Raw genomic sequence first — 19095 nt, 5'->3', positions numbered from 1 at the left:
GACCTTTGTAACGCTATTTGCGTAAATTGTGAGCCTTGGTTTTATGTGTAGATGCGCGTGGCGACAGGGTTACGCAAATAAACCACTATAGAGAATCTGAGAATTGTGCACGCGCAAGGGTGAATCTGAGGTAGCCGATTCAGCCAATCCGAAACGTATCCCTTGGCGATGGGCAGATAGCCCGTACTGTAGACCAATAAGGACGCTGTTCTTGTAAAACACATGGCATAATGTTCCTGACACCGCCCCTGGTGTTCAGAGGCTCGTGTCCGTGCGTTATGGGCACTGGGAAAATGGGCGGGGTAGTCAGAGGGATTGATAGCAGTCTCAGCCAATCCAACTGAGGGACACACTACTTGCACCAATGGCTAAACAGCTGCTACCGACCGTGCACCGGTAGCATTTTGCAATGCGGGGATTCAATTAATCTCACCCAGACGCCCGAGGACGCGTGCACCGTTAAAAGTTGATTGCATTTGATTTGAAACCGGGCAGCCTCCCGGGCGTGAGCGAACAGGGAAGTCGGGTCAAAACAGAAGTGCTGAAGCACAAGCAAAGTAATGAGTAGGATTTTGTGTTTTCCCATGCAAAAGTTAATGCTTTCGATAAAAGCGCTTTATCTTCCTTCCCAATGAAAACTAGATAGAAAATGCGAACATTATTTGATGGAAAACATATGTTTTATGTTTCTGGATGATCCACCATGCTGCATTGTTGACAAAATGACCGAGCAGGTGCAGATTACTGTTGGATTTGAGAAGGGCGCTCCTTCCTCCCCGCTTTGTCACGATGACGTGACGGGTTGGGCCAACGTAAAAGATCTCCCTCACTGTTGCTATGTCAACTCTTGCAATCTACCCAATAGCATGAGGCAGGCGACAACTGATACTTTTTAACACAACCCATGACAGTCAAAGGAGAGTGGTTCCATTTTACTCTCAGTTGATACTAAACCATTTCTCTAATATGTGTGTGTGTGTGCGAGCGCGTGTGTGTGCCAGCCAGAGGAAAGATTAAACAGCAGTAATTATGCCAATAAAAGACAACACTCACACACAGCAATTAGACCTGCTCTGGGTCTGACTGGGCCACCTGCAGAAACACACACACACACACACACACACACACACACACACACACACACACACACACACACACACACACACACACACACACACACACACACACACACACACACACTGTATCTCCTACCCTTTCTGCATCTCTCTCTGACTGGGTGTGCAGATTTTCCAGCTGTGGGTATTGATTTCCACACATAATGTTTGTCATTGTTTGTGTGTGTGTGTGTGTGTGTGTGTGTGTGTGTGTGTGTGTGTGTGTGTGTGTGTGTGTGTGTGTGTGTGTGTGTGTGTGTGTGTGTGTGTGTGTGTGTGTGTGTGTGTGTGTGGTCGGAGGGTAAGGGATCATTGGCTATTATTATGTCATTACAATGTCATTACATTAGTAGGCCAACAGTATGTGAAGCCACACACACACACACACACATTATGCTTATCCTCATTAAGGCTTTAGAGCCCAGGTCACCGTGATTGGTACACTATTATACACAATATGTGATCTTGAACATAAAACCATCTTGAAGGATAGAAATGAGTCATCCTTGATGGTTGCTCCACAGGAGAACCCTACTCAAGTCATCTGCTGTCTAAGAAGTTAAAGGGGCTTATGTGCTGTTTATGTGTACTCTTTTATGTATTTTATGTTCATCTGAGGATGCTGTATCAAAGGGAGTTTTTTCCCCGGTGTGGTCTTTCAGCAGTGACGATGCAGGAAAAAGAAGACCAGCATCAGAAACAGAGGCAGTAGTACAGAAATAATGGGAGATGCTGCTTTCTCTTTAAGCAAACACTTCCCGGGGCGTGGGAGCACACACACACACACACACACACACACACAAATCAGTGTATTAAAGACAAACTGGGATGAAAGAGCCTTAAGGAATGAAAGGAGAGAGATGATTGAATGCGAGAGAAAAAAGCACTACCTCTCTAAATGTTTTGCTCTTCTTTTGTCTATCTCAGGTTGGTGCTATAAGGGAATAATGCAACATAAAGAATGTTATTTATTCATTCTTAATGGTCTTATGAGCTAGTTCAGTGCCAAATAATCCAACAGCGAACAGTCTTATGGTGGCATTTTCACTGTTTAGCATTGGATTTATGAGTTTAGAGCGCTTACAAAAGTCTATAAGGTCATCAGCTTTTATACTATGCAGTTACTGTGTCACGTTTACTCCCGCTCCCCCGTTGTATCACCCATCAGGCAGTATTGTTTGTTTTCATGTTCAGACGCTACTCCTGTTTTTGTATTCACTCTATGTTCGTTCCTATTAAACTCACCGACTGCACCTGCTTCCTGACTCCCTACGTCTTCGGTACATACTGTATCATTAACACCAGAGAAAAAAATCAAATTACCTAAACTCATTCATTCTGAAAATGAATAGAGTTGCATCCTCTTATGAGAAGCATTGAGAGACAGAAGTAATCTACAGGCAGACTGGGTGAATTGGGACCAGAGGGGACCGGAGGACAAATGCCAACAGGTAATTTAATAATCAATCAGCTCACAGAGAATTACAATTGATAGAATTGGAGGCAGAGCTTCCAATTAAAATGCAATGATTTCAGTACATTGTGCACACACACATGCACGCCACACACATGCACGCACGCACTCACACACACATAACACTCAAATCAATAACATTACCAACGTAGTGCATTGAGGGATTTTGATGTATAAAAAGGTAAACAAAAGCATAAAGATCATAAAAACTCAGACAAAATGGATATAATAGTATTCTTTACAATGGTGACCCTGCACTCCATCCCTGGTGGGCTCTATTCAAGGTAGGGGGGATTAAAAGAGATGGTAACAGATCAATAAAATCCAGTGTTTTTTTGTAACATGCAACAATCTATATGATCTAAATATTGTATCTTATTTAGCTACAAATATACATTTTCTTTAACATGACCTAGAGACAATGGCAGTCAGTGCAATAAGTTAAAGACAAAGTCAATAAATTAAAATCAGATCCCAATCACCATACAACAAACTCGACCCATTGAACAACACACTGCATCTTGGTCCCATTTCTAAAGCACTTGCAACCAATTAAAAAGCCTGTAATGTGATTGCTGTGAGGTAATGTGTTGCTAGGGTACTCGTACTCCACACATAGATAAGGAAGATTCATTGTTGAATTCAAAATCAGATGTTTTTCCTTCAAATTAGCCATCTTGGATGGGTACAAGGCAAGCTTTTCTAGCATTAGTTCCTGCTCAATTTACCACTTCTAAATAGTGTTACAACAGTGTGTAAACTCAATTGTTCGGCCGTGAACTGGCCATTGAAAGTAAATTACAACACAGTTTGACTTGAATGATTCTTCCGCAGCACCGGTTCAGTCTAGGTTCCAGACAGGCTCATACGAAGGTCGGTTTGAGGTCCTCCTTGAAGTTGACCACCGGATGTGTGGAGCGGCAGAGGCTGGTGAAGCCGCCATACTCACTGTCCGAGGAGTCTGAGGAGGAGCTGTCGCTGGAGGGGTAGGAGCCGTGTTGCAGGCAGGCGTCGCAGTAGGGACGATGGTAGTAGGAGTAGTCAGCCAAGCTGCTGGAGTCTGAGTCCCAGTAACCATACGAGTCCCTGCCACGGTCTCTGTCTGGCCCTCCCTCACCACCCCCGTCACCATCTGGAGGGCATTTTCGAAGGGGTGGTGGCCGGTGCTCCCGCCTTGAGCCGCACCTCCCGCACCTGTTTGTTACCCTGTGCCACGCCTCTAGCCCTTCTTCTCCATCACTGTCGTCGAGGTGGAGATGATTAGTCTCTGTGGCGACAGGATTGAGCAGAGGTTGTGTTTTTGAGGGGTGCTTGTCTGGTTGTGAGAGCCCCGTGTCGCTCCTCCTTCCCCAACCAGGAGGCTCGGAGCCTGGGTAGTAACAGGGTGGAGGCCCCCCTCTTGGGGAATGGAATGGAGGTCTGCGTTTCCTCATTACGTAGGGGGAGATACTAGGGTAGCGGAAGAGGAGAGGGGGATTGGGGGAATGAGGAGTGCAGAGGGAGAGAGGAGAGAGAACAGAGGGATTGGTCGAGGAGGGTTGAGAGGGTCTCCTGAACCCCCTGCTGTGATTTGGTGAGCGGAGGGCCGTTTCCATGACAGCGTCCACGCTCAGTTCCTGGAGTATCTCCTGCAGCTGCTCACTGCTCACAAACCCTGCCTGCCTGACACCTGCCATCCATGGTGATGTGGTATCGCCATGGCAACCTGACAGTTCCGACTGAGCAGGGGCCAAACCCACCGGGGGGAGAGTGGATGAGGAAGTGACATAGTTTGACTGACAGGAGGGTGTGGTTTGTGTCCCTCCCATCTCCCCTGGTGTTCTGACTCCTATCTTGGAAGAAACAGAGGGCTGAGGGGAGACTGGGAGGTGAGACCTTTCCGCTCCACACTGCTGCTGGGACACAGTCCCCTCAACCTTACACCCCCCTGCCTCTGTCTCCATCCCTGCACCCTGGATGTATGAGCCAAACTCTACACTGCACGGTTTAACACTCACACAATCCCCTGGGGGAAAAGAGAGGGCAGGAGGGGGAGAAGAAGAGAGAGGAGCAGAGGTCGATTCAGAAGGAGGTGTACAGAGAGCAGAAGTAGTGGGAGGAGCAGACTGAGCAGGTGGAGAGAAGGGAGGAGAAGAGGGGGTAGGTTCTGCTACGTCCCTCTGTGGCAGGGGAGTTGGAGAGCAGTCGGACGGCACCACTGTGGTCTGGGTGGAGGAGGAGTGGAGGTTGGTGGTGGAAGAGTCCATTTCCTGGTCCTCGTGAGGGTGGGTATTGGACATGAGGCGCAATAGCTTGTCTTTGGCGTTGTTCACCTGCTCCTGCAGACTGTCAATTACAGCATTCTTCTGCCAAATGACAACAACAAACTTTTAAATCCCCCTCAAAACAAAAAACATCAACAACAAGAGTCAGGTTAAAGGTTAACCTAAAGATTGGTGTCGGGTTAAAGGTTATAGGTGAAGTTAGTGATGAGTAGAAGGGTATTCAGAATACAAAGTAAACAAGTTTAGGTATATACTATAGTGTTGAGGGGTCACAGAGATTATTCTGAATACAGGACCATGTAGGGACCATTTTAGTCAGTAAGGAGAGTATTTCACTACCTTTTATAACCGTTAGGGGGCGAGTGAGGGTTAAAAGAATACATAGCCTACACACTGACTACCTCATTGAGGAGCCTCTTCATAGAGTTGTTCTCCCCCAGTAGATAGTAGACTTCATCCTGGCTGTAGACAGAGTGGACACTCTTACTGGGGCTGCTAAAGTACTTCGCCATCTGGCTAAGGTTGTTGTGCTCCTCCTCAAACCGACGCCACTGGGTTAACTGGGAAGATGGGACCAAGAGGGGTGGAAAGAGGGGAGAGGAAGAGGGGGATTGTGATGGATAGTCAGATAACTGTCAGACAAATGTGCCAGTCTTTGAGCATACCATTGAATCTCCAGGTGTGTGTGTTGCTCATTGTACTTCCTTTCTTTCCGTCCAGGATGCATTCCTGTATCATAACATCAGCTCACCACCAGTTACTTATGGGGAGTCATTAACTTGTTGGCGGAGGCTGTAGCGTGTGAACTCATGGATCAATGTGTGTGTTTGTTTGAGTCACACAGCATTGTTAACACACACACTACGGTGAGGTATGGGAAACACTCATGTAGACACTCGAATTGGGCCTGTCATAAATGACAGGGGTTTCTGCTCTGTCCGTCTTTTTGTGATGTGTGGTAACTGTCTCTCTCACCTGAGGTACAAACAGCATACAGTTGGTGGCGAGGGTACAGATGAAGATGGCTCCAGCTACCACGCTATAGACCACGTTAGGCCAGGTCTGCAGGAACCGTGACACTGGGACTGCAACCGCCGTGGACAGGGTGACCAGGCTGACCGCGGTCATGATGGTGGGGGACTGGTTGACCGGAGGGAGGCTGACGTTGCTGGTCAGACCGGCCAGGTAGGTCCCATACAGGAGCAGGCCACCCTGGAGAGAACGCAACATAACCACATAACGTTCATGACATGTTTACTATGACAAACCAACACAAACTCAGAGGAAACAGCTATAATGTGCTCTCATGTTTATCTGAGCCTTTCTTCCAGTTGTATGCTTTACCTTCATCACAGCGAGGAGGATAAACCACAGGTCTGAATAGAGAGAGGAACAGGAGTCCAGCTGAGACAGAGAGTAGGACAATTCCCTCTCCACCACCTTGACCATAGCCCCAATGGACAGTGCACATTTGACCGGGTCGGTTAGACTCCAGGCAGTCAGAACCAGCAGGTCCAGCAGAATCAACAGAGCTACCAAGCCCATCAACTGGATGTCTCTGATGATCTGAAACACGCACATAGAGTTCAGTAATACACCGTGCAACACACCCACTCTACTACACACTTGAACCAGAGAGACAGTGAGAGCAGCAGCCTGCTTACCACTCTCTTGTCAGGCACGCGTTGGGTGAATACTCTGTACAGACGCCATGTTTTCCCCAGGATGGGCCCAAATACCAGAGTGCTGCCGATACAAAACATCCAGATCCTGGCCTAGGATACACCACAATAACATCAGGACATCCCATAATATCACACAGCACGGCACCATTAGAGCAATGTGTGTGTGTGTGTGTGTTCTTACCTGTAGTATAGCTCTCACTCCTCCAACTTGTAGGTGGGTGCGTTCCTCAAAAGCGAATAGGAATCCACTGCTGTAGGTGAGGACACTCCCACACAGAGTCAGCACATTGAGGTTAGGACTAGACATCTTCACTATCCTGAGACAGAGAGAGGAACAAACACAAAAGTTAGAATGTTCACATCTGTGTATCGATTTGAGCATTTATATATGCTTTTATAGTACATTCAGAAAGTATTCAAAGTATTGACTTTTTCCACATTTTGTTGTGTTACAGCCTGAATTTAAAATGTATTAAATTCCATTTTTTGGGGTCACTAATCTACACACAATATCCCATAATGTCAAAGTGGAATTCTTAAAAAAATTAATAATAATAATTAATTAAACATGAAGCTGAATGACAGAGTGAAAAGAAGGAAGCCTGTACAGCAGGGTTCCCAATAGGCGGCCCAAAGCCAAATTCGGCCCTCAGGTGATTTTATTTTGCCCCCAAAGTTTTGAGCAAAAACGTATTTTTATTTAAATACATATATATATTTTTATTTTTATTTTAAGTTTTAGTTGTTAAATCAAATTAAATCCATTATAATCACACTTTGTAACGCAACAAAATGTGGAAAAAGTCAAGGGAGTTGAATACTTTCTGAAGGCACTGTAGTGTGGGTATATGTATACCTGTTGTTCTTGAAGCGCAGGGTAAAGAGCAGGCAGCAGAACGCCAGCAGGATGCCACAGGAGAGAATAGTCCAGACCACTGCACAGAGCACTGGGGAGAGAGACTGCCTCTGCAGCTCCACTCCCATCTACAGTAGATGTCAATCACATTTCAATTAGAATATCTACACTAATGGGAAACACTTGAGTAAATACAGTAACTTTGTGTTTGTGTGTTTGTGTATGTGTTGATCATGTTAAGAGTATTGTATGTGTTTTAGTTGCTATCATTTGCATTCTGGAATGATTGGAGTATGCCCAAAACCTTCAACCTGGGTTTTTTTTTGTATCGCCTCATGAATATATTGCATACAAATTTGCAAGCCCAAGGCACAGAAAACAGACAACTTTTATGAACCTTTATTAATATTAATTACATCTTTATTAAATCAACCACACAATACAAGAGATAGAGAAAATATATTTTGTCACAAGCTTCTTTAACAAATAAAGCTGACACAACACTCAGTGTCCTATTCTAAGAAGAGGTGATATGTGAAAGGTTAAGGTGAGGAGGTAACGTCACTGACAGGCGAGATCACCAATGGCGCTGAGTTGACCCCGCCGTTATTCTTTCGGGGGTTGAAGTATGCATAGAGTCTCTCTGTGAAGATATAACCGGTGAACGAGTAGATATGAGATCTGGAATCCACATCGTAAAAGGACACCTGCCCCTCTTCCCAGTCCACGTACACCCCCACCCTCTGGGGCTTATCGACCAGTGGCAGCGGGACAGGAGGGGTCGTCAGAGCCCAGTACTCAGTCCTGTTCCTCAGGCCTACTGTCCAGTAGCCATGTACAGGGTTTAGGGTATTCCCTCCTTTCTTGTTGACAGACTCTCTTCCCACTCCTATGTCCCACTCTGTCTTCCCCTTCACCTGCACTTCGTAGTAGAACCTCCCTGAGGAGAAGCCCTCCCTCCCCAGGACACTGATACCAGGGTAAAACCTCTCGGGGTTGTCAGGGAGATTCAGCGCTGTATTGCCGTGGGCCACTTGTTTACCGTTGTCAGAGAGGATAAGTTTAGGGTGAGCTGTATCAGGGTCGAGCGTCACATCCACAGCACACTGCTGAGTTCTTGTAAGTTCTGTTTCACATAATCTTTTCACTTCATTCTTCAGTGTCTCCTCAAACTGGGATCCAGCTCTCCTCACAGCTCTCCTCACTGTTCCTACGTACACAACACTTTGAACTCTGATTTCGGACCAGTCCTTGGCAGGTGGAGGGGTGCACAGGGATGGGAAGCTATGGATGAGGTGGAGGTGGTCCTCAGTGAGTGAGAGCTGCTTCACCCCAGTGCTTCTCCTCTTTAGCTCTGTGATTTCCTGCTCCAGCTCTTTAATGAGCCCTTCAGCCCGCCTCTCTGCTGCTTTCTGCTTCTCTTCAATCACCTCAATGAGCTCAGCCTGGCTTCTCTGAATGGAGCGCACCAGAGCAGTGAAGATCTGCAAGCTCTCCCTAATCTCTCTCTCTGCATTTATTTTGCCTGATTGTACTGTGTGTTTGATCTCCTTCACTTTCTGCAGTCGACCCTGAATCATCTGCTGCATTACATCTTCCATATTCCCCAGCTGAGCCCTCCTCTCTCTGCTTTCTTCCTCCAAAGGGACAACATTGTGTTTCTTATGTCTTTTCTCAGTGCAAACCTGACACATGTACGTCTGGTCACTTCTACAGAACAGCTCCAGAATTTTCTGGTGCCGCTTACACACTCTGTCCTCTATGTTAATCACAGGCTCAATCAGATTGTGTTTCTTGAAGGTGGCCAGTATATGGTGAGGATCTAGGTGAGTCTCACAGTAAGAGGCCAGACACTCCAGGCAGGACTTCAAGGCCTTGATTTTCCTCCCAGTGCAGACGTCACAGGGCACTTCTCCAGGTTGGGCTGCTTGGGTTTGGTCCTGTGTACTAGTAGCAGTAGCCCTAATTTCAACTGACCTTCTGAACTGATCAGCCATCTCAGCTATGAAAGTATTGACTTTGAGCTCAGGTCTTCTGCTGAATTTCTGCTTACACATGGGACACTGGCACGGGCTGGTGATATGCCAGTAGCCATGTATGCAGTCCTTGCAGAAGTTGTGTCCACACGGGGTGGTGATTGGGCTGGTGAACACATCTAGACAGATGGGGCACAGGAACTGCTCCTCGGACAGCAGGCTGCTGACGGAAGCCATGTCTGGGAAGAGATCCAAAAATAAACCACATGGGACTTCATGGAATCAGTTGGCTCTCGACCTTGGAATTCTTTTACTGGAATGTTTTTTTCTAGCTTACAGTAGACCACCACGCTCTGTGCAGTTACAGCACACCCAAATAGCTTTCTCAATACATGTAACCAATGGTACCAATCATATGATTTTATATTTAATTCAGAAATATGCATTTATTAACATGTGCTGAGAAGTCTAATACAGCCTAACAGATAAAGAAATTAAAAGGGACAGTGACGACATCCTCACCTGTCAAATTCAATCTGTCTCTAAATCCAGCCTACTGTATACACATTAAATGTAATGTAATACAATTTTAAAATATATATATATAACTGTATTCTTCCCCTTGATTATATTTATAACTGGGCTGGGAGGGACAGGTGTTGAAACTTGAATAAACAACCTAACACAACAGACAACACAGCACAAATGAAAGAACCTCCACTCACCTCTGTATTCAGAAGAACAGCAATGTCAAAGACGATATATTTTGTACTCTACTAGGCTGTGTAGAGAGATTTGTGAGGGAATTTGGTCATGCTAAAGCACAAAGTTCTCTAGTTTAGTCTCATTTTAGAAGGTGACATTACCATGGCTTGTCCTGGTCCCTTACTGCTAAGCTGAAATGCAGCTGCTCTTAAAGGTACAGTACATGGCTGAATTAACCCGTAACATGACAGGACTCTCTCAGCTGAACCATGTATTATGGTTGCCATGTATCTAATACATTCACACTTCCTGTTCATATTATGTAGGAGTTCACAAAGCTTTTATTGTGCTGTAGCCCAGAAGATTTACTGAGGACCTGCCCAAATAACAAAACCATTGAAAAAAGTATGTACATTTCAGATCAGTTCAATGCAAAGAGGATTCAATTTAATATTTCCACATAAATTAGATACAGAGACATAGTGGGGCAGGATTAGTAATGAGCTGCATTTTCAGTATGTCATCATACAATCGTAATGGACATCACAATAAAGCCCAGCAAATGTGATTCTAGATTTCCTGGTAAGATACAATATATACCTCTCTAAATATTCAATATAAATCAATGCATGGAATGTTCAGTTTTCTTTAGAATGTAATCGATACGAGTTAAATCTCAATCTGATTGGCTCACATGAGAGATGATCAACGGTGCTGACATTTTGTCAATGCCACAAACCCCAAGGTTGAAGTACGGGTAAAGTTTCTCAGTGAAGGAACAATCGGTAAACGAGTAGATATGAGACCTGGCCTGGGCATTGTAAAAGGAGACCTCACCATCTTCATAGTCCACATAGACCCCCACCTTCTGGGGCTTCTCACTCAGGGAGAGGGGGGTAGGGTCAGTGGTGCAGGCCCTGTAGACATTCCCTTTCCCCAGCTGGATAGTCCAGAGTCCATTCTCAGGCTTTGCTGCATGAATCGTTCTTTTAATGGACGCTCTGGCCACTCCTACACTCCAGAGACTATTTCCCTTCACCTGCACCTCGTAGTAGAATCTTCCTGAGGAGAAGCCCTCCTTTCCCAGGACGCTGGCAATATAGAAGAACCTCTCTGGATTGCCAGGGTAGTTCTGTCGTCTACCGGGATGTCTAAGTTGTTTCACATCTTCAGAGAGAGTGAGATTGGGATGAGCTGTATCAGGGTTCAGAGTTACATCCACTGACCACTGCTGAATAACCTTGAGCTCAGCCTCACACAACCTCTTCATTTCACTCTTCAGTGCATCTTCAAACTGAGAGCCAGCTCTCTTCACAGCTTTCCTCACCATGCCGACATTCTCAACACTCTGAACCCTGATCTCAGACCAGTCCTTGGTGGGTGGAGAGGTGCACAGGGATGGTGAGCTCTGGAGGAGTTTTAGGTCAGTGATTTCCTGCTCCAGCTCTTTAATGAGCCCTTCAGCCAGCCTTTTGGTTTCCTTTTGCTTTTCTGAAATCACCTCATTGAGTTCAGCCTGGCTTCTTTCAATGGAGCGCATTAAAGCTCTAAAGGTCTGACAACTGTTCTCTACCTCTTGCTCTGCATTTATTCCGCTAGATTGTATTCTATTTCTGATCTCAATCATTTTCTGCTGTCTGCCCTGAATCATCTGCTGCACTTCAGCCTTTCCTAACTGTACATTATTCTTTCTGGTTTCCACTTCAAGAGCGACAGTGTTGTGGATATTGTAGTCGGTCTTGAACTCCAGACATCTCCCATGCCTCTCACACATATGTTCTTCAGGATTCTCTACATGCTGTTGTCTCCTCAAGGTTGCGACTCTCTGATTGGGCTCCAGGGGAGTCTCACAGTAAGAGGCCTCAAAAGAAGAATTCACAGCCTTGATCTCCCTCCCAACACAGATATCATGGGACACCTCTCTAGGATGGTCCAGGCATTGGTCCCGGGGGCTTGTGGTGTTTACCACAAATGGATTCCAGAACTCATCAACCATTTTAGATAATTGAGTATTGACTTTTAGCTCAGATATGTTAGGGAATTTCTCCTTGCACTGTGGACACTGGCACAGGACATTGTTTTTCCAGTATTCTCTGATACAATCCATGCAGAAGTTGTGCCCACATGGGGTTGTGACTGGTTTCTTGAGCACCTCCTCACAGATACTGCATATTAACTGCCTTTCAGACTGTGGATTGTTAGCTGACGCCATGCCTGGGAACAAACAGAAAGTGAAATCAACTTTCCTGAATGAATCAACAATCTGTGTTATCTTGGCATTCACACCAGAATTATGCTTATGTATTTTCTTTTCTATTCTTGAATGCTATCGTTTCTAAACATACTCTTTAACAAAAATAAACTTCAAACACACTACATACAAGAGAAGCTACGATAAAATACAAAAATTCTAAGATTTTCTCTGTCTCTTCTTACCTGAGATGATGTGTATTGTTGAATTATCTTCTTTTTCTCTTGAATCCCAAAGTAAGACTGAGTTCAGGGGACTGGCAAGTGTTCAGAGAAATGTATAAGGAGGAAATGTCTTCAGGTCCTCAACATTCAGCTCTGCTGTTTAGTTTCATTTCAGCAACAGGCTCCTCCCAACACCATATTGAAAGACTTTGAGCTTTCTTCTCCATCTCTTAAAGGAGCAGATCTTCCTACACTGGGTGTACAAGACATCAAGAACATTCTGTTGGATTATAGCTTGAAATATACTTATTCATGTTACCATACTAGAATGTATTGATTACTTTACACGTGTAAGGAATGTGTATGTTAGGGGTCATGGAAGGGTAAACAGGAACTAGGTATGTGGAAAGTTACTGAGTGACGTGGAAAGTTACTGAGTGAGAAAAGGGGAAGTGCATAAAGTTCATATTCTGTTCGTATATGTTACTGTTGAATATGAATGGCCTAAGGAGGGAGGCAAAGGGCAACATGTACTGAAATGTACTGAAAAACCCAATGCAAACCTGGTACACAGAATGTTTGAACTTTCTTTAAATAATTAGTCTGAAATACAGGGAAAGAAAAGGGAAAGAACAGACTCACTTAATGGTGACCTCTGTTCTGACTTTCTGGTGAGGCGTGATCACCCTGAGATTTAAGTATAATATGTAAATGCTGGTAAATATGAAGAAGTGTATTGCTGTTGTTGTTTTGTTTGTATTGTTTTTGTCTTTGCTTCAATACAAATCTCACCAGATTGAGTCTGCTGTATGGTCAGGGATTCTCTCAAAAGGTTACCCCTCTAACTCCCTGACCCTGTAACTCTGCTGTGAGATCGCCAATATGATAGGGGAGTATAAGCCAATTTGCAAAATGGTTTCAACAGTGTGTTGTTATTCTCATTGACATTTGTCTTAGACATTTGTATTAACGATATTGGGAATGTAATAATTAGTCATACAGTGAACAGTTTGTCTGGATTTCCTGAATCAGAAATGCCCTAAACTGTTGTTTTGGTCTGTCCTCTCTCAAGGTTATGGCGATAGCGACCCCAGACTGATTCTAGATGCATGGAAGGGATTATTCGACCGAGAACAGTGTGAGCCTTACCCCCTCTAACTGGCTGAAGAAATTGCGACAATGGTGTTCACTATGACCCTGTCCTCCACCACTTCTACCTGAGACATGAGTCCGAGCCAGCAAACGGTGTACAGCATCCAGTCGAAGCTATCAATGCCTTTTCTTTCAGGAGCGCAGCATGAGTCCTGAGACCGTCCACGTGGAGTGAGCATGGAGAGAGATCATGTCCAAACTTATCTCATGCTGCTGGTGTACTGGTTGTAAAATGGACAAGACAGAAATGGACAATACAGAATGGACCGTAAAGGTTGGTGGTGAGACATTCGTGTGCTTTGTCTGCTTGGGAAAATCAGATTATTCCCCAGATATTGAAATCGGGGACATTATCAAGGGCCATTCACTTTGACATGCGTGAGTTACATGTGTGCCATTGGGAGGATGAACTGTAAAGCTATCCAAAGAAGAAAATGAAGATACGCCAGACGAATGAGAGCCGGGAGAGAGGGGGGTGATCACTGTTCCAGATGAGGGACTGTTGGAAACGGACTAATTGACTTGAGCACGTTTTAGTATGTTTATAATCTTTCAGATTTGGTCTTGCCGTACATACCTACACGTACGCTACGGTCACAAGACGCAGGCCTCCTAATTGTCCCTAGAATTTCTAAGCAAACAGCTGGAGGCAGTGCTTTCTCCTATAGAGCTCCATTTTTATGGAATGATCTGCCTACCCATGTGAGAGACGCAGACTCGGTCTCAACTTCTTTGGGATAGGGGGCGCTATTTTCACTTTGGGAAAAAATCGTGCCCAATTTAAACGGCCTCGTACTCAATTCTTGCTCGTACAATATGCATATTATTATTACTATTGGATAGAAAACACTCTCTAGTTTCTAAAACCGTTTGAATTATATCTGTGAGTAAAACAGAACTCATTTTGCAGCAAACTTCCTGTCAGGAAGTGAAAAATCTGAAATCGAGGCTCTGTTCCAGGGCCTTCCTATTCATTTGCCTGAAATCTATGGATCTACATGCACTGCATACGCCTTCCACTAGATGTCAACAGGCAGTGAGAGGTGGAATGGGGTGTCTAGCTTGATCTGAGGCCGAACAAGAGCTTTTGGAATGACGTGTCTGGAATTTTCATTGTCTTGGAAGGCGCGAGAAGGAACCCCAGACTGCGTTCTGAAAAGCTTTCGGTATAGACGTTAGATATCTCCGGCTCTGATTTTATTTGATATATGTGATAAAAACATCATAAAGTAGTTATTTTAAACCGAGTTATATCAGTTTATTGAACGTTTAATTGCGATTTTCGTAATTTTCTTTTCTTTGCGTCATGTGAAGTTGGGTACGTTTGCGCCACATGGCTAGCTTTGGTTGCTAATTCGACAGGAGAAGAGGACATTCTACAACCAAACAACGATTATTCTGGACAAAGGACCCCTTGTACAACATTCTGATGGAAGCTCATCAAAAGTAGGAACCATTTATGATGTTATTTCGTATTTCTGTTGAAAATGTTTAGTCATATTTTCCGCCCTTATTTTGGGCGCTGTCTCGCTATAACGTAAGCTGTATGTCGTACTAAAGTTATTTTTAAAAATCTAACACAGCGGTTGCATTAAGAACTAGTGTATCTTTCATTTGCTGTACAACATGTATTTTTTAGTAAAGTTTATGATGAATTATTTGATTAGATTAGGTGACTGTCCAAGATTTCTCCGGACAATTTTGTGCATTTTGACTACGTATTCACATTGTAAAACCACAATTTGTACCGCTAAATATGCACATTTTCGAACAAAAGATATATGTATTGTGTAATATGATGTTATAGGACTGTCATCTGATGAAGTTTGTCAAGGTTAATGAATACATTTATATCTTTTGCTGTTTTTTTGCGATCGCTACCTTTGCGGTGAATGAATGCGGTTGTGTGGTTGGCTATTGTAGTAAGCTAATATAATGCTATATTGTGTTTTCGCTGTAAAACACTTAAAAAATCTGAAATATTGGCTGGATTCACAAGATCTTTGTCTTTCATTTGCTGTACACCATGTATTTTTCATAAATGTTTTATGATGAGTATTTACCTATTTCACGTTGCTCTCTGTAGTTATTCTAGCTGCTTTGGTGATATTTGTGATTGTAGCTGCAATGTAAAACTATGATTTATACTTGAAATATGCACATTTTTCGAACAAAACATAGATTTATTGTATAACATGTTATAAGACTGTCATCTGATGAAGTTGTTTCTTGGTTAGTGACTAATTCTATCTCTATTTGGGGGTTTTGTGCAAGCTACCTGTGCTGTGAAAGAAATGTCTGTGCTTTTTTGTATTTGGTGGTGAGCTAACATAAATATACGTGGTGTTTTCGCTGTAAAACATTTACAAAATCGGACATGTTGTCTGGATTCACAAGATGTTTATCTTTCATTTGCTGTATTGGACTTGTTAATGTGTGAAAGTTAAATATTTCTAAAAAATATTTTTGGAATTTCGCGCGCTGCCTTTTCAGTGGAATGTGGGGGGGGGGTTCCGCTAGCGGAACCCGGGGGCTAGACAGGTTAAGTCTTTACTGAAGACTCATCTCTTCAGTGGATCATATGATTGAGTGTAGTCTGGCCCAGGAGTGTGAAGGTGAACGGAAAGGCTCTGGAGCAACGAACCGCCCTTGCTGTCTCTGCCTGGCCGGTTCCCCTCTCTCCACTGGGATTCTCTGCCTCTAACCCTATTACAGGGGCTGAGTCACTGGCTTACTGGTGCTCTTTCATGCCGTCCCTAGGAGGGGTGCATCACTTGAGTGGGTTGAGTCACTGACGTGATCTTCCTGTCTGGGTTGGCGCCCCCCCTTGGGTGGTGCCGTGGCGGAGATCTTTGTGGGCTATACTCGGCCTTGTCTCAGGATGGTAGGTTGGTGGTTGAAGATATCCCTCTAGTGGTGTGGGGGCTGTGCTTTGGCAAAGTGGGTGGGATTATATCCTTCCTGTTTGGCCCTGTCCGGGGGTATCGTCGGATGGGGCCACAGTGTCTCCTGACCCCTCCTGTCTCAGCCTCCAGTATTTATGCTGCAGTAGTTTATGAGTTGGGGGGCTAGGGTCAGTTTGTTATATCTGGAGTACTTTTCCTGTCTTATCCGGTGTCCTGTGCGAATTTAAGTATGCTATCTCTAATTCTCTCTTTCTCTCTGTCTTTCTCTCTCTCGGAGGACCTGAGCCCTAGGACCATGCCTCAGGACTACCTGGCATGATGACTCCTTGCTGTCCCCAGTCCACCTGGCCGTGCTGCTGCTCCAGTTTCATCTGTTCTGCCTGCCTGTAGAGATACTCTTAATGATCGGCTATGAAAAGCCAACTGACATTTACTCCTGAGGTGCTGACTTGCTGCACCCTCGACAACTACTGTGATTATTATTATTTGACCATGCTGGTCCTTTATGAACATTTGAACATCTTGGCCATGTTCTGTTATAATCTCCACCCGGCACAGCCAGAAGAGGACTGGCCACCCCTCATAGCCTGGTTCCTCTGTAGGTTTCTTCCTAGGTTTTGGCCTTTCTAGGGAGTTTTTCCTAGACACCGTGCTTCTACACCTGCATTGCTTGCTGTTTGGGGTTTTAGGCTGGGTTTCTGTACAGCACTTTGAGATATCAGCTGATGTAAGAAGGGCTATATAAATAAATTTGATTTGATTAAATTTGATTTGATAACTATATAAGTGGCCTAGCAGTAGTGATCAACGTGTTATGGGTTAGATGCAGTGGTGGGCCGTCAGGGCCAGCAAGGCCTTCTCTGCTGGCCTAAACATCATCAGAATATAATATTTTTTTAAATATATTTTCCCACAAATATGTATTAAATTATTCCCCAGAGTAAGAGTTATACTCTTCATTTCATAGCTTTCCTCTTGGTTGCACTGCTTCCAGCCCCAGGTTGAGATTTGGAGGGCTGGTCTTTATGTTAGATCTTTTATCCAATCATATTCAGCCATCATGTGTTGCCAGGGGTCTAAAATCTGCCCTCAGGTCTTCAGAATCAACAGTGCGGGCGCTTGTAGCTTAAAGTGAATGGAAATTAAAATTTAGTGTCAACCAATCAGCTTTAGAGTTGGCTATTGTACGCCTGCTGGCTGGCTCCAGTGTTACACAGGAGCCAGCTAGCAGGCGTAGTGCGTGCACGTCTTTTGATTGGATTACCAATATTGAGAGGCAGGTCCTATGGGCAGGTCTATGCAGAACCTCAGAACTAGGAAACTGAATTTGATAAACAAATTAATTTGCGTACTACTAAGCTGTTTTTTCAACCCACAATGGCGGAAGGAGGAGAAGATATCGATTTGGTCGAGGATATAATTATAACGCCATTCTCAAGACAAACTTTTCAAGAAAAGTTAGACATTGTAAGGAGAGGTCGCCCGACGCCGACGCTACAAAGCCTGTTACAGGCGGGAAAGGGGTTCGTTCGCCACTTTCAAAGTTCCAACTACGAGCGCTATCAATGGCTCACAGGCTCCGAGAAGCACTGCAAACTGTACTGCTGGGAATGCCTATTATTTGCAAGTGATCGATTTGGTGTTTGGAGCCACACTGGCTTTGCAAACTTGAGTTGTCTAACCAAGGCAGCAACGAGACACCAAAGTACGGCTGGGCACTTACAAGCAATGGTGCTTTTGAAAACTTTTGGGGACACCCGAGTGGATCTACAGCTCAACGAACAAGCGCGCATGGCAACGGAGCTGCACAATGAAAAGGTGAAGAAAAATAGGGAAATTGTCACGTTCCTGACCGGTTTTCTGTTATTTTGTATGTGTTTGACGGTCAGGGCGTGAGTTTGGGTGGGTAGTCTATGTTATGTGTTTCTATGTTGGTTATAGGGTGACCTGGTATGGCTCTCAATTAGAGGCAGGTGGTTTTCATTTCCTCTAATTGAGAGCCATATTAAGGTAGGTGTTTTCACATTGATTGTGGTGGGTGGTTGTCTCCTGTGTCTGTGTTTGTCGCGCCACACGGGACTGTCTCGGTTTGTTTGTTCGTTCGGTTTTGTGTAGTCTGTTTTCCTGTTCGTGAGTTCTTCGTGTTACATGTAAGTTCTTACGTTCAGGTCTGTCTACATCGTTTTATTGTTTTGTAATTATTCAAGTGTTCGTCGTGTTTTCTGTTTTGTTTATTAAATATCATGTCAAATCGCAAAGCTGCATTTTGGTTTAATCCCTGCTCCTCCTCTTCGAATGAAGAGGAGGAGGAACGCCGTTACAGAACCACCCACCGAACCAGAACCAAGCAGCGTGAATTCGAGCAGTGGCCTGCTACACAGGATTATTGGAGTTGGGAGGAAATATTGGACGGAAAAGGTCCATGGGTACAGCCGGGAGAATATCGCCGTCCCAAAGCTGAGCTGGAGGCAGCGAAAGCAGAGAGGCGGCGATATGAGGAGGCAGCAAGGAGACGTGGCTGGAAGCCGGAGAATCAAGCTCAAGACC

General features: G+C 44.6%; 2 protein-coding genes across 6 annotated transcripts in view; both read right to left on the bottom strand.

Annotated features, from left to right (window-relative positions):
- Nucleotides 1-2559: 2559 nt before the first annotated feature.
- Nucleotides 2560-7697, bottom strand: gpr156 (G protein-coupled receptor 156). Its single transcript, XM_039014541.1, has 7 exons — nucleotides 7395-7697; nucleotides 6720-6855; nucleotides 6518-6628; nucleotides 6198-6419; nucleotides 5829-6065; nucleotides 5255-5413; nucleotides 2560-4934 (listed from the first exon to the last, which is right to left on the bottom strand). The coding sequence occupies exons 1-7, from the start codon at nucleotides 7520-7522 to the stop codon at nucleotides 3453-3455; spliced, it is 2475 nt and encodes an 824-aa protein (XP_038870469.1). The 5' UTR covers nucleotides 7523-7697; the 3' UTR covers nucleotides 2560-3452.
- A 99-nt stretch (nucleotides 7698-7796) lies between these two features.
- The window catches only part of LOC120064164 (zinc finger protein RFP-like), a 29370-nt gene continuing 18071 nt past the window's right edge, over nucleotides 7797-19095 (bottom strand). Inside the window, exons 1-4 of one of the 5 annotated variants that reach the window (XM_039014547.1) lie at nucleotides 13640-14273; nucleotides 12512-12743; nucleotides 10096-12289; nucleotides 7798-9609 (exon numbers count right to left, since the gene is read on the bottom strand). In XM_039014547.1, coding sequence (XP_038870475.1) covers nucleotides 7937-9607 — 1671 coding nt within the window. In that variant the 5' untranslated portion in view covers nucleotides 9608-9609; nucleotides 10096-12289; nucleotides 12512-12743; nucleotides 13640-14273 and the 3' untranslated portion in view covers nucleotides 7798-7936. Of the gene's footprint in view, nucleotides 12290-12511; nucleotides 12744-13639; nucleotides 14274-19095 lie in introns of those variants that run through there. The other 4 variants (XM_039014544.1, XM_039014546.1, XM_039014545.1 and 1 more) reach the window with 4 other exon arrangements.

This window comes from Salvelinus namaycush, chromosome 19 (genome assembly GCF_016432855.1).
Source record: "Salvelinus namaycush isolate Seneca chromosome 19, SaNama_1.0, whole genome shotgun sequence".
NCBI classification, from domain to species: domain Eukaryota; kingdom Metazoa; phylum Chordata; class Actinopteri; order Salmoniformes; family Salmonidae; genus Salvelinus; species Salvelinus namaycush.
This window is presented reverse-complemented; position numbering and strand designations above follow the sequence as displayed.